The 15,696-nt window shown below is 38.6% G+C and overlaps 1 protein-coding gene across 1 annotated transcript in view; it reads left to right on the forward strand.

Annotated features, from left to right (window-relative positions):
- The first annotated feature begins 862 nt into the window (after positions 1–862).
- The window catches only part of baiap2l1b (BAR/IMD domain containing adaptor protein 2 like 1b), a 45,731-nt gene continuing 30,897 nt past the window's right edge, over positions 863–15,696 (forward strand). The window contains exons 1-3 of the mRNA XM_055005114.1: positions 863–1,187; positions 5,076–5,151; positions 5,320–5,406. Coding sequence (XP_054861089.1) covers positions 1,137–1,187; positions 5,076–5,151; positions 5,320–5,406 — 214 coding nt within the window. The 5' untranslated portion in view covers positions 863–1,136. The remainder of the gene's footprint in view (positions 1,188–5,075; positions 5,152–5,319; positions 5,407–15,696) is intronic.

Below are 15,696 nucleotides of genomic sequence, written 5' to 3' on the forward strand. Positions count from 1 at the left end.
CAGTTAATCACAGGTAGGTTGTAGTATGCTTGAAATTGTATGAATAAGGTTTTGGTTTTTTTTTTTAAATATCTTGGTTGTCTATAACACTCAAAACAAACTTAAAAACACATTTCCAAGTTGAATTAGGGGAGCAGAAGCAAGCAAAAAAATCTTTAAAGATTCTAAAAAGAAAAAAATCCCCAAAATATTGCCACAATTTCTACAGTTATTGCAGCCAAAAATCCCCAAATATGCTATTTTCTTGTGGTTTCCTCTTCTAAACTTTGCATTAATTCATAAAAAGCAAACGTGCACCCAGTTTCTTTGTGTTTTGGACCATTTGCCTCCAGGGAGCGCCCGTCTGCAGTGTTTAACATGTCAAGCCCACCTTTTTCTACCTGCCTGCAATAAATATCAAGCTGCAGAGAAATATCCAGAGCATTACCGGAATGACGCCTTCAAAATAAAAGCTGCTTTAATTCACTGCAGGAATAAACCGCAGGTAAAGCACGTGTTCACGTTTTGAATTGACTTATTGTGTGTTTTATTTGTTATAGTTCTGTATTATTATTTGTCTTGATGTGCTTAAATGCCAATAAAGTGATCTAACTTGTGTGACATTTATCCAAAATAATAAAAGATTTGCACAAAAAGAAGTTGAACATCAGTGGTATTTTATTCATCATGGTTTTTGCACCTTAGATTTGTTTTAAACCCTCTTTCAAAGGAGCTTAGACCCATAAAAATGGGTTTAATTTGAAATTTTATCGAATACAGGAAGTCGTTGTGCGTTGTTCTGCAGGAAACTTGCCTCCTGCCCACCTTTCCTGCCTCCCTCCTCAGGCCTCCTCCCCTTTAGTGAACTAACCACCTACAACAAGTTTGACAGCTCAGCTTTTGCGTGACGCGGACAGAGAGAAGCAGCAGATATCTAGACTCTTCGCCACCTTCTCCGGACTTACTTTACCGTTTTTTCTTTCCTCTTGTTTTCATTTTTTAATTTTTTTTGCTTGCTATGTGCGCGTCTTGCGTCTCCTGCTGGCTATGAGGGATTTAATGTGCCCGTAGTTTTTTTTTTCTTTCACCAAATTGGACCCTTTTCTGGTGTAGTTTTCTGTTTTCTTTCGTCTTGGTTGTGCGTAAAGAGTCGAACCATGTCGAGGAGCGCGGAGGAGGTGAACAAGCTCACAGAAAGTACATACAAGGTGGGTTTGTTGGGGAGCTGGGAACACAACAGGTGCGACTGGAGGAAACAGAAAAAATGAAAAAACCCTCCATACTCTCATGTGTCCTTTGTAGAACCTCAACTTTTTAGGACTTTTACCTGCTGAAAATCCAACAAGTGGTCATAATTACTTCGTATTCTTTTGCATTTGAGCAGAAAAATTCAAGACTAAGATGGCAGCAAGCTTCATTTTTGGGGATAATAAAGCAGAATACATAAGAAAGTTAATATATATAATAGTGAGTGTCATTAATGTAGAGTTCTGTGCATATTTAAGCAGCCCAGGGTCCTAATTAACCTTCTTTTCATGTCCCTGTGCAGCTTTAACAGTCCCCAGATTACAGTGTTTAATGCACTTTATTAGCAGTTTTTACTTGAAGCTTTCTGGGTGTCACTAACTGGCTATTAGTGAGCTGAATTACTGGTTTGGAAGAAAGTAGCCCCACCCTGCGAGTGTCATGTCCTCATTAAAGTGCCTCCCTGGCTGATCAGCATCATTTCAACTGTTAATTAGCTTTATTCAAGTATTTACTGAGGAAGCTGTTTTATTGTGGAACACTGAGATTTAAAGGGAGAAACAATGAAAAGGGAATTTCAGCTGAATGAGCCCCCACTTTAGAGCAGGGGTGCCAAACGTGTGGCCCAAGGGCCAAAACCGGCCCTCTAGAGGGTCCAATCCGGCCCCGCAGGAAGACTTTGTGAAGAGCTGAAATAACAGAGAAGACATTAACTACAGATTGTAAATTTGTAAAACTGTAAATTTTAAATAATTTCTAGACCATGACAAGTTGTTCAGATCACAAAGTAAAACACTAGATTGTTCATTGTTCTTTTGTCATTTTGTGTCTCATTTTTGTAATATTTTGTTTTGTTTTTGTGTTTTTTTTGTCTGACTTTTGTCATTTGTCTCATGTTTTTTGTTTCTCGTTTTGTGTTTCTTTTTGTCTCACTTGCATTGTTTGTCTATTTTTTGTCATTTTGTTTCTCGCTTTTGTCATTTTTTATCTTGTTTGTGTCGTTTGTCCATTTTTTGTCACTTTGTAACTTTTTGTCTAATTTTTGTCTCTTTTGTTTTATTTCATGTCATTTGCCACATTTTATGTCAGTTTGTTTCTTGTTTTTGTCGTTTTGTGTGTCATTTTTGTAATATTTTGTCTTGATTTTGTTGTTTCTTGTCGTTTTTTAAAGTAAAATACTATATTCTTCAGTTCCAGATAGCTGTGACTAAATGTTTTGTTCCTTTGTAGACACTCTGTGATCTTTAAGTTGTAATGTGTGAATGATGAACTGAGGCATAATGTTGTTGAAATTAACTTATTTTTCTTGAAAAATTTCAGGTTGTTCATGATGTTTTGTAAAAAATATAATTCCTTGTATATGAACATTTTCAGAAGGTACTTTTTTTGCACTAAAACAAAGGAAATATTTGGGGTTGTGCTTATTTATAGGTTGCTATGCTGTGATTTTACTGGTCTGGTCCACTGGAGATCAAATTGGGATGTATATGGCCCCTGAATTAAAATGAGTTTGACACCCCTGCTTTTAAGACAGTCCTACACTCTGCATGCTGCACTCTACAGGTGTGTTTCAAGAGCTGGAGAGAATTTTTTTAAAAAAGGGCTTTTCTCAGAAGCATTTAGCCCTGTTGAGCAGCTTTTATCCCCCGGCCTCCTCTTGGGACAGACTCCGCGGCTCATTGGTGTGGTGAAATGTAGGAAAAAAGGTTTAATAATTTAGCCGGCTGTGTGTTTTGCGAGGTAAGATTATACAGCAAGGCTCCTCAGCAGCCGTCACCTCTGGCTCGCTGCTTCAATTGTAAAACAAGGCTCCCAAAATGCTTTGTTTTCAGCCAGAGAGGGTTTGGAAATGGAAATGATTTGACTCTTTTCATGAGCTGTGAAAGCTTTTGAGATGTTTTGACAGAATTGAGAAATTAACTTTGCATTGAACTCATGAATCCTCATTTCTTATATTTATGTATCATCACCAGACTGATAATATCTGTAGCTGACATGGAACTTACTGACAAAAATGAAATGTAGTTTGGCATGGGCATCCTAATGTGATTTTCTGAAATTTTCCTCGGCTCAGCCTGTCCGTTAGACATGACATGGATAAAAAGAGTGCAATAATTTACATAATTATAGAGAATGAGACAAGTGCTGAGCCTACGATGTGATTATGGATGATAGTTCCACTCACTGATGAAAGAATCTTAAAATCTGAAGAGCTTCACTCCTTCTGCTTCTAATTTCTCCATTGTTTCTCTCATTTATTGAGTTATTCTACCTCAATTCACCAAATTTTTGAAAAAGTTCCTAGTTGACCATCTAGAAAGTATTGATTGAGTTGATCATGTGTAGAATCTGGGCTCACATGTAACTTTAGTTTTTGAGGTTTTGGTTGGATGGTTGGTTGGTTAGATGGATAGCTGGTTGGTTGGTTTGTTGGATGGATGGATGGATAGATGGTCGGTTGGTTGGTTGGTTTGTTGGTTTGATGGATGGATGGATGGATGGTTGGTTGGTTGGTTGGTTGGTTGGTTGGTTAGATGGATGGTTGGTTGGTTGGTTGGTTGGTTTGATGGATGGATGGATGGTCGGTTCGTTGGTTGGTTGGTTGGTCGATTGGTCAGATGGTTGGTTGGTTTGTTGGTTTGATGGATGGATGGATGGATGGTTGGTTGGTTAGATGGATGGTCAGTTGGATGGTCGGTTGGTTGGTTGGTTAGATGGATGGTCGGTTGGTCAGTTGGTTGGGCCATAACTTAAGAAATAATGCAGCCGGAGTCCTGAAATTTTGCAGCACCACTGGTATGTACATATGGTTTTCAATGGTACAAAGGATAATACAAACGAGTTGTATGATGGTGCAGATTTAAATAAAGTTATTTGAACCAATGTGAGTTGGAAAACCATGATTTCTCTTTTCTCTTCCAGTTAGAACACTACTGGAGTGATTTCACCATCGTACCTGCTCATAAACCTGTCATAAAGGCAAAAAAACCCTTCATTTTAATAATTTTTTCTTATAAAGTCACCTCTGACTGGCACCATGACAGTCACAGGGAAGAAAATCTGCCTCCTAAGATGAAAAATGAAGGTTTTATGGTTTTAAATGACTTCAGCACAGTAACAATATTATTTCAATGTTCCATTTTAGACACTATTGGAGTGGTTTCACCATCATACCTGCTCAATGCATGTTCATATACTGGTCATAAAAGCAACAAAACATTGTTTTAATATTTTTTTCTTATAAAGTATGCTTCGAACTGGTACAGTGGCAATCACAGGGAAAAGGTTCAGCCTCTTAAGGTGAAAAATGAAGGTTTTATGGTTGGGGGAGTATCAGAATAGACAGAAACATGGACATTTTTTGACCAAATCTACACCATCATATAACTGGTTTGTATTACTCCATGAAAACAGGGTTGTACCATTAAAGACCACATGTACAAATCAATGAGTCTGCAAAATTTCAGGACTCTAGCTAGATTATTTCTCAAGTTGTGGCACTTCCAAAATTGCTCCATGATGCAAAAAATCAACGTTAAAGAAGGTGGTTCTTTAAGGATTTTAACTCAAAAACTTAGATGTACTATGAGCCCAGATTCTACACATGATCAACTCAATCACTTAAATCTGTCAAACTGAGTGAACTGAGATGGAATGACCCTATTCTGTCTCTTTTTTCATCTTTTTGCTTCCCCGTCTTAAGTTTCCATTTAATTCTTGCAAAACCTGTCAGGCATTGGGTGTTTTTTATTGTGAATTTGTGCCAGAAGACTCATAGCTCCTGTTAATGAACAGTCAGCATGATTTAACTCGACTGTATGGGTTTCATTCTTCCTCCTTTCGTCACACAGAATGTAATGGACCAGTTCAACCCAGGCCTGAGGAACCTGGTCAACCTGGGAAAGAGCTATGAGAAGTCGGTGGCCGGTGAGTTTTACTGTTTCACTACGTTAATAAACATTTACAGAAAAGTTAGAGTTTAGAGAAGCAGCTGACTAGAAGGCTGAAGGGTGGTCAGGTGGTGCAGATTCAGGAGAATATTTAGGCTTCAGAGACGACTCTGACAAACATTAATGACCGTTTTATCATTTCCAGCAATGACCCTGGCAGGAAAGTTGTATTTTGATGCAGTGTCTAAGATTGGGGAGAACGCTGCAGTTTCTCCTGTCTCCAGAGAATTAGGTAAGTTTCCATGTCGCCCTGATCTCTGGCTCTCTGCTCCAATAAACTGGGATGTTTTACCTCTTGAGTCTCAAAAAGCATTTATTGTTGACTTTCTATAATGATCTGTGGTTCATTTAAAAGATTTTGAATCAATTATTCCAAATTAAGACATTAACTGTCCTGATAAATGACCATTAAGTCTTTAGATTTATCTTTTGAAGGTCTTGAAGATGCAACAGAAACAGCTAATGAGATTTATGTTTAGTTTTCTTTAGTCTGACTGCAGATTAAGTGGGAAAAGGCAAAAATGTAGATCACCAGAGATGTCAGATGTTGTTCTTTTTCATGGTTTTCATGAGATTTGTGACTCAGACATTATAACGTTAGCCGGTGCCATGCGATGGTTAAAACCTGCTATTGAGATGTTTATTTCAGTTGTTTTGTGTATTTTTATTGATTTGTTAGTGATTGTAGCTCTCTATAACTGGAAGCTCTCTGTAACTGGAATAACAAACATTGTCGTAAATGTGACCAACTATCTATATAATGGATGAAATGGTTCTACGAAAACAGTTAGTGTTGAACTAGACACTGGAGGAACTCTCTAAGCCTTCTGAATCACAGTGAAAATGTGTTTTACATGAGTGTTAAATGGTTTTAAACCAGAGATCCCTCTTTGGTAAACAAGATTACTGCAGAATTTAGACTGCAAGTAAATATTTAAACTATAAAATTGAGAAAAATATCCATAAATATCAAAGGAACACATTAGACTTCGACTTTAACTTAGATTTAAATAACTGCTATAACTCTAAATCTGATATTGAAATATCAATACAAACTTCATTCTCCACCTGTATGATATATTATTTAAATTCTTTGTGATTTTCTTAATTTTAAACAAATAAATGTGTGACATTTACATTTAAGACCATTTATAATGGGATATTTATGAATAACAAGTATAACCTTTATAGTATGTGCATGCACTTTTGCCATTTTATGAGGCTAAAAACTGAAAAACCTTTAATTTGAATTCCTTAAACCTGCAAGAAATTCAGTTCAGACTGACAAATAGCACATTTTTAAGCAAAAAAAAAAAAAAATCAATGCAGCAACTTAATAAATGCAAAAATAATACAAGATAACTGCCTAAATGTTTGCACTACACCTCATATAAAAATCAAAAAGTTTGCAAAGATAGTTTGTGCAAAATATTTCCTTGCGATTTACAAAATATGCAGCAAATTCCATCTGTTCACTGATGTATATTTATGATAAAAATAAGAGAAGCTGCCGTCTAATCCTGTCTTGTGCCTTGTAGCTGAAACACATCAGAAGTTGAGCTTTGATTGTTTCCAGCGTGATGCCAGTATGACTGTGAGGCGGCTAAACTGGGAATTCTCTGGCACACTGGTTTGTTTTGGTCCCCTGTTTGTTCCGATGCGACTCCCCGGCCTAATTTACAGTCCAGAGACGTCTGGCTTCCCAGCTGGCTGCCACTAGTGGCACACTTTGATTTAACCACTGTACGTCTCTCGGCTCCCCTACTGATTAGCAGCAAAACTGCTAATTAAATTCAGCAGCACAATAGGAAGTGCCACCTGGTGTCGTTCTGGTGTCCTGGCACCGTGAAAAACGAAACTCCATCCAAAAAAATAAAGAATAAAACATGGACCAGTGTGGACTTAATAGGTGGCTGTGAAAGTTTAATGGAGGAAGAACTTTGGTTGGAGTTCATTTTGGCTGCTTTAGACTCTCATTGTGTTTTTATCATTTTAAAAAATGTGACTGTTAAATCCACATCTCAACTTTCCGTCCCTCCATCTGCTCACCATGATGGAAACAGTCTTTGTTTTAGTTTGCAGAGATTTGAGAGAACAACAGAATATGGACAACTGGCCTGTAAACTAGTAGATTTTCTCTGGATTTCTCTCAAATATGGTTGAAATTGCCACTTATCCTGAAAAGTTTACCAGTCTGAATCAAAAAATGTATATTTAAAGTTTTGGATGAGCATGCTTTGTTCAGGTAGAGGATGTGATGGTACTCGTGTCTACTGATATTTATCTTGTCACATTGAAGACAGACAAGTTTTCTTCTGAATCCAAGTGTCAGCACTGATTAGTCGGTTAATCACTGTCAATCAAAAATGGATTTCCAGGTTCCAAGTTGATTACATAAGTATTTTTTCAAGCTCACATATTATCCTTTGTTTCATAGAGCAGACAATTAGTATTTTAATTAAGACATTAATCTGCAAATGAACTCATAATGAGAATAACTGTGTCTTTTCTCTTTTGGTCTCTGCAAATCAGACTTTAGATGAAGGCTGACTTTATCCAAAGTACTAAAAATGTTTAATACTGAAACTTTTTCAGTCGGTTGGTTGGATGGATGATTGGTCGATTGGATGGTTGGTTGGTCGGATGGATAGATGGATGGATGGATGGTTGGTTGGGTGGTTGGATGTTTGGCTGTTTGGATGCTTGGTTTGTTGGTTGGTTGGTCGGTTGGATGGTTGAGTGGTTGGTTGGTTGGTTGGATGGACTGTTGGTTGGATGGTGGGCTGGTTGGTTGGTGGGATGGTTGGTTAGGTGGTTGGTTGGATGGATGGTTGGTTGGTTGGTCTGTTGGTTGGTCGGTCGATCGGTCGGTCGGTCGGTTCTTTTTAAGATGACTTTCATACCCACTGGTCGGTTGAGAGGGTTAAAGAAGGCTGAACTGACTTTCCCCTGAATTTTATCCCTACATGTTCCCATACGCTGTTGGTGGCTGCAGACGGATGGTAGTAATCAGAGCTGTAAATCTGCCATTTTGTGCTGAACACAGCATGAAAAATGCACACAAACAAGCTGCTGATTATTGTCAGTGTCCATAGACGGAATGTTTTTTACCCACTTATCACCTGTTTAACACAGATAATTTCCCCTTTCTTGAAAAATACAAACCAGAAACACCAACTGCTGGGGACGCCCTAAACACACAGTTAGCGCTACAGAACAGTGTGATGTTGGTTCAGGTCACTGTGGTCGGACCGAGTCACTATCTGCTCTGACGTGAGGAAACACTCCACTAATCCCTGTGTACAGATCCAGAGACACACTGTGGCCTCATGACACATCGCTTCAGTCGGAGTTAGATTATGTGGAGCAGAAGGTGATTAAATACACACCAGCAACCGTTTCATCTCATCTAACAAATCTCCATCTCCATCACCAGTCTGACTGGGAAGCTGTCAGAATACTGTAAATAAAGACTCTGTTTAAAGGACGAAGAATTTTAGCTGCATAAATGAGGTGAAGCACAAAGAATAACAAACTGATTTGGGTTTTTTTTGTTTGTTTTTTTGCACAAACACAGATAAAATTAGAGAACGAGACACCCAAAAACGATGTTGACGCAAGACTGAATTACCAAAACTTCTTTACCTTCCAGCTCTGTTTAGAATTAATTTATCAGTACCCAGAAGAATTTACTTAATAATAACCATAAGGAGCAGCAAACAACTGGATTCACGGAGTTTTAGTCTAAGTTTGCTGTGAGCTGGAGATTAAGTAAAATAACATAGTGATTGACCGATATGGGTTTTTTCAGGGTTGTTGCCGATTATTGGTAAAGAAAGACACATGTCCAATACTTAGAACCAACATACGTTAGATATAATGTTTTAACACCATGTGATAGCAGAGGACATGTCATTCATAATTAGAATTCTTCACCAATTAGGGTGACTATTGCTAAATATGTGAAGTCAAAACAGAAGTGTTTAAAGTGATCAGTTTGATTAGTTATGTCTTCCACTGTTTTATCACTTTTATTTCCCACAAAATCCAAATCTTAAAGCTTTATCAATTATTGTTGTCCAGACTCTGTTTCAGGTTAATCTGTGGCTGCAAAATGAGCCACTAGCCGTTTACGTAGCCTTAGCCGCTTTAAGAGAAGCTAACTTCGTTGGTTGGTTGGTTGGTTGGTTGGTTGGATGGATGGATGGTTGCATGGATGGATGGTTGTTTGGTTTGTTGGTCAGTCGGTTGGATGTTTGGTTGGTTGGTTGGTTGGATGTTTGGTTGGTTGGATGGATGGTTGCATGGATCAATGTTTGGTTGGTTGGTTGGTTGGTTGGATGTTTGGTTGGTTGGTTGGTTGGATGTTTGGTTGGTTGGATGGATGGTTGCATGGATCAACGTTTGGTTGGTTGGTTGGTTGGTTGGATGTTTGGTTGGTTGGATGGATGTTTTATGAGTGTGATTCAGCACAGTGGCAGATGATGCATGCCACTAGCTATTAGCGTAGCATTAGCCGCTATGACAGAAGCTAACTTCCTGGTTTGTGGCAACAGCTTGTCTTTTTTTTGTTGAGTTTTTGCAGTCTCTGCTTCAGATCCAAAGCAGTGCATTTAATTTATCAATAATGATACCAATAATCAGACAAATATCTGCCACGATAGTCTACCAGCCTGGTAATCAGATTGTCCCTACAAGAAAGTCTCCACTTCTTCATTTGCAGCCTGTAGTGAAGCTGCTCTGTGAGAAACCTGAGCTCCGGTGACACACAGGCCAGAAACCAGATACTCTATAGAAGCACCGGAGCACCGGTGCTCCTCGTCCTCCTGCCTCCTTCCTTTAATGCCTTTATTCTTCCTCCTCCTCCTCTCCCAGAGTTCAAATGTCAACGTTTCCTTTCATTGAGCCACTCGGGTATCTGACATCTCTGGTCAAACACTGAGCAAGAATTAAAATGTAAAGCGTCGTCATTGTATTGGAGCTTCATTCTTTACATCTCTGAGCTGTGTTTGATGCAGGATCTATTGTGTGAAGCGACTTTACAAGTGCTGCCAAAAACATGGCAACAGTAGCAAACAGCCTCCATGACTGCGCAGCGTTTTATTGTCCAAACAGAAGTTAATCTCATCCGTCCTTATTTTTAAAAGCAGGAAAGAGCTTCCTAGATGCTTCGTGGACACAATGGCCAACGTTCAGATGGCACCAGGCCCTCTTTACATAATCCAGGCCTGTTTGCATGGTGCGTCAGGTGGCTTTCAGGATTACTCTGTCCACAGTCGAACACAGCGGGGGAACTGTGGGCCCGTTTGGACGCTGCCAGCAAAATGTTGTTTTCAGAATCAGCTCAAATTGAAGAGGCAGCTTTCTTTTTTTATATTTTCTTGCACATGTTCAGCGCCGTGGATTGAACTGTTTCATGATCGCCGCAGCGCTACCGGCTAAAGAACTGATGATATTTTTTTAATGCTAAATCTGTTGCAATCGGATGCCGATTCCTCATCTCAGGCTGAGTTTTTACAGATGACCTATTTATCCGAACATCATGGATTATAAAGGAGGAATAAGATATTTTTTTTATTCCTATTGGATGAGAGAGCAGAACATGTTCCACCAGAGGCGAAGGAGAACTGATTTAAATCACTTATTGGTGTTCTTCAAGCAGCTCATCCTGACACAGAAACAAGAAGGACAAGACGTAATAATGATAACGCTGTTCCTGGTTTGTTATAAACTGTGTATTCTGAGATTTGCATGTGACTCAGACACTTGTAACCCCCGCTGAAGCTGCTGGATTGTCAGATATGACTTGTGTTGGAGTTATCTGAACGTAAAGCGAGTCCGGCTGAACAAACAGCGCTGCAGGCCGCCCGTCTGTGCTGTGTGGGTTTATGTCGGGGTGGTTTTGTTAGCTCATGGTGGTGGATTGCTTTAGGTGTTATCCTTATCATGACACACTTTTGCCCTCAGATGTCGGTCGATGGAGCGCACCTGTTGCCCGGCAACGTTTTGTGCCGACCGCGACAACAATAAACATATGATTACTGGGAAGAGGCGCAGCTCAGACATTTTAATACAATCAGTAACATGAAACATTCTCAATTATGTCACACTGGATATAATGAAATGCTCATGACTCAACCTATGTGACGTGCAAATACACCCGTTGCTCAGGTATTTGGCTGGATACCACACCTGCTGACATTTTTAAGATGGTTCTTATTGTGAGATGAGGGGACTGTAAGGTCAGATGCATGAAACTTGGGCAGTTGGTTTTGGCCATTTTAAGATAAGATAAAAGTTGATTTATCTCAAGGGAAATTCTTGTTCAAGGTATCAAACAGAATGACATGACATGAGAAATGCAGTGACTAGAAAGTAGAAAAGGTAAAAATGCAGTACAATACTGAAATAAAATAAGACAAAACAGGCAATGTCACAGGATAGTGGAAAACTGCACCTGAAAAATGAGATGAAAATTAAATATTGCACTGATAATGTTCATCAATGTGAAATTTTGCACACGTAGTCAAAGTAATAGACATGAAGCTGAAATAATGCACATGAAATGAAACACTACACGTGGAAACTGATGTTGCACAAACTGTTGAGGAAAGTAATGTTACAAATGAAAACTTTGTTCATCCTGAAGGAAATTCTTGTGCCAGATATCGCTCAGAAAAACAAACAAAATGACATAACATTAGAAATGCAGAGCCTAAAAAGTAGAAAAGGTACAAGTGCAATACATTACTGAAATAAAATAAGGCAGTAAAAAGTAATGCTGGCACTTTTTACTGATTTAATATCACACAAAAAAACTTAGTTAAAAATGAAATATTACATAATTACAATATTATAATGTTGTCCAAAAACATGAAATATTGCACATGTAATCAAAATAATGCACATGGAACTGAAATATTGCAACTGAGAAATGAAAAAAATAAATATTGCATGTGAAAGGAAACACTGCACATGGAAACTGATGTTGCACAAACTATTGAGAAAACTCTTCTTACAAATAAAATGAGGTAAAATAAAGCTTCATTCATCTCAAAGGAAATTCTTGTGCCAGATATCACTCAGAAAAGCAAACAAAATGACATCACAAAAGAAATGCAGTGACTATAAAGTAGTCAAGAAATGATATAGCTACAAAGCAATAGAGAAGTTCAGTAAGTAGCTAAAATAAGGCTGTAAAAAGTAATGCTGGCCACTAAGGTAATATCACACATGATAGTGAAAAATTGGACCTGAAAATGAGATGCAAATGAAATATTACCTTGGCACTGTTGACCATAAAAGTGAAACGTTGTACAGGTAGGCAGAATGATGCACCTGAAACTGAAATATTCCAACTGAAAAATGAATATATGAAATATTTTACATGAAATTAAATGCTATGTGATATGGAAACTGATGCTGCACAAAACTGACATTAAAAAAAGACAAAACTTTATTTATCCTGAAGGAAAATCCTACGCTAGATATTGCTAAAAAAAAAAAAAAAAAAAAAGAAAAAAGGACACAGCATAAGAAATGCAATGACCAAAAAGTAGAAAAACAATAATATATTACACCACTGACATAAAATAAGTAGCTAAAATAAGGCTAGAGTAGAAAAATAAAAAGTACTGCTGGTAATTAAAGTGAGGTAATATTACACTTGATGAGGGAGTATTGCACCTGAAAATGAATTATTGCACCTGACGTGAAGATATTGCTCAGAAAAACAAACAAAATGACATAATGAAAGAAATGCAATGAATAAAAAGTAGAAAGCAATAAGATTTAAGTACAAAACAATACAGAAATAAAATAAGTAGCTAAAATAAGGCTTGAATAGAAAAATAAAAGTATTGCTGGTACTTACACTAAGATAATATCACACAGAGGATATATAGCACCTGAAAATGAAATCTTGCACATTGCATCGACAATATATTGCTCAGAAAAACAAACAAAATGACACAAAATCAGAAATGCAGTGACTAAAAGTAGAAAAGCAATAAAACATGAGTACAATAAAATACTAAAAATACAGTAAAAAAATGTAATGCAGGCAATTATACTAAGGCAATAATTAATATCACACATCATAGTGAAAATTGCACCTGAAAAAGTAAGATAAATATGAAATATTGCACATTATATTGACAATGTTGACCTGAAAGTGAAATATTGCACATGAAAATGAAACAACACAGATGCTGTCCAAACTGCTGAGAAAAGTATGATGCTACCATCATAGGTTGACTATGAAACAATACTGATATTAGTGTTTAGATGTAAGTGTGATCGCTGCAAAAAGGGGAGAAATTCTACAGTTTGATGGCCACTGGAGGGACATTTTACTGCATCTTTCTCCTGTCTTTTTATTTTATATATCTGGTATTCAAACACACTGATCATTCCTTTTCTTCCACTTCAGGATACCTTTTTCTTCCTCACTCTTTCTGCTCTCTGGGGTCAGATTTACCGGGACGATGTGTTGGTTTTTATTCGCCGAGTTGTTTGAACTGAAACAGTAGCAGTGAGTCGAGGTGTGGCTGGTGAGGTGTGGAGAGACGGAGCAGGGCAGGGCTTGTTTACCCACTGATGAATGTACAGCTCATAATGATATATCATGCTGAAAGGCTGTCAAGGCAGAACATTTCTACACGTCACAGCTTCTGTTTTTCTTTTTCCACTGGAGGCAAAACCGCTGAAAGATTGATGTGTTATCTGAGGTGAAGTTGAAGTACACTAGCAGTCACAAGTTTGGACACAGCTTCTCATTTAATGGTTTTTCTTTATTTTCATTGTAGATTCTCATTGAAATCATCACAACTGTGAATGAACACATACGGAATTATGTTGTAAACAACAAAGTGTGAAATAAATCAAAACATGTTTACTATTTTAGATTCTTCAAAGTAGCTACCCTTTGCTTTGATTACTGCTTTGCACACTCTTGATATTCTCTTAATGAGCTTCGTGACGTAGTCTCCTGAAATGGTTTCACTTCACAGGTGTTCATTGTCAAGGTTCATTTGTAGAATTTCTTCCTTCTTAATGGGGTTGGGACCATCAGTTGTGTTGTGCAGAAGTCAGGTTGGTCCACAGTTGACAGCTCTATTTGACAACTGTTAGAATCCATATTATGGCAAGAACCAATCAGCTAAGGAAAGAGAAACGACAGTCCATCATTACTTTAAGAACTGAAGGTCAGTCAGTCTGGAAAATTTCAAGAACTTTGAATGAATCCTCCAGCAACTATCTAGGAACTACCCAGAAACCTACGAGGAACTATCTAGGAACTACCCAGGAACCTACCAGGAACTATCTAGGAACTACCCAGGAACTTACAAGAAGCCATCGAGGAACTACTCGGGAACCTATGAGGAACCATCTAGGAACTACCCAGGAACCTACAAAAACTTTGACTGTATCCCCAAGTTCAGTCACAAAAACCATCCAGCTCTACGACCAAACTGGCTCCATGAGGACCTCCCCAGGAAAGGAAGACCAAGAGTCTCCTCTGCTGCTGAGGAGAAGTTCATCTGAGTCTCCAGCCTCAGAAATGGAAAGTTAACAGCAGCTCAGATTAGAGCCCAGATAAATGCCTCAGAGTTCTAGTAGCAGACACATCTCTACATCAACTGTTCAGAGGAGATTGAACCAATCAGGCCTTTATGGTCCAATAGCTGCTCAGAAACCACTACTAAGGAAAAGCAACAAGCAGAAGAGATTAGTTTGGACCAAGAAACACCAGGAATGAACATTAGACCAGTGGAGATCTGGGCTTTGGTCTGATGAGTCCAAATCTGAGATCTTTGGTTCCACCTGTCGTGTCTTTGTGAGACCAGAAAAGGTGGACGGATGGTCTCTAGATGGTCTCTACATGCATGGTTCCCACCATGAAGCATGGAGGAGGAGGTGTGATGGTGTGGGGGTGCTTTGCTGGTGACACTGTTGGGGATTTATTCCAAACTGAAGGAACCCTGAACCAGCATGGCTACCACAGCATCCTGCAGCAACATGACATCCCATCAGGTTTGGTTTAGTTGGACCATCATTTATTTTCCAACAGGACAATGACCCCAAACACACCTCCAGGTTGTGGAAGGACTATCTGACCAAGAAGGAGATGATGGAGATGACCTGGCCTCCACAGTCACCTGACCTAAACCCAATCCAGATGTTTGGGATGAGATGAACCACAGAGTGAAGGCAGAAGGACCAGCAAGTGCTCAGCATCTCTGGAACTCCTTCAAGACTGTTGGAGAACCTTTTCAGGTTCTACCTCATGAAGCTCATCCAGAGAATTTGATGCCTTCAGTGAGAATCTACAATGTAAATAGTCGAGAAAATAAAGAAAAAACATTAAATGAGAAACGTTTGACTGGTAGTGTTTGCTGAAATGTGGCTCCACAGCAGCAATATTGATTCAGCCGGCCGATCTTTTCACCACGATGGTCCAGGTCTTCGGTTTACTGAACACAAACCGGAGCTGTTTGTCTTCTCTGAAGCTCGAAGGAAA

Source organism: Amphiprion ocellaris, chromosome 19 (assembly GCF_022539595.1).
Source record: "Amphiprion ocellaris isolate individual 3 ecotype Okinawa chromosome 19, ASM2253959v1, whole genome shotgun sequence".
Lineage (NCBI taxonomy): Eukaryota > Metazoa > Chordata > Actinopteri > Pomacentridae > Amphiprion > Amphiprion ocellaris.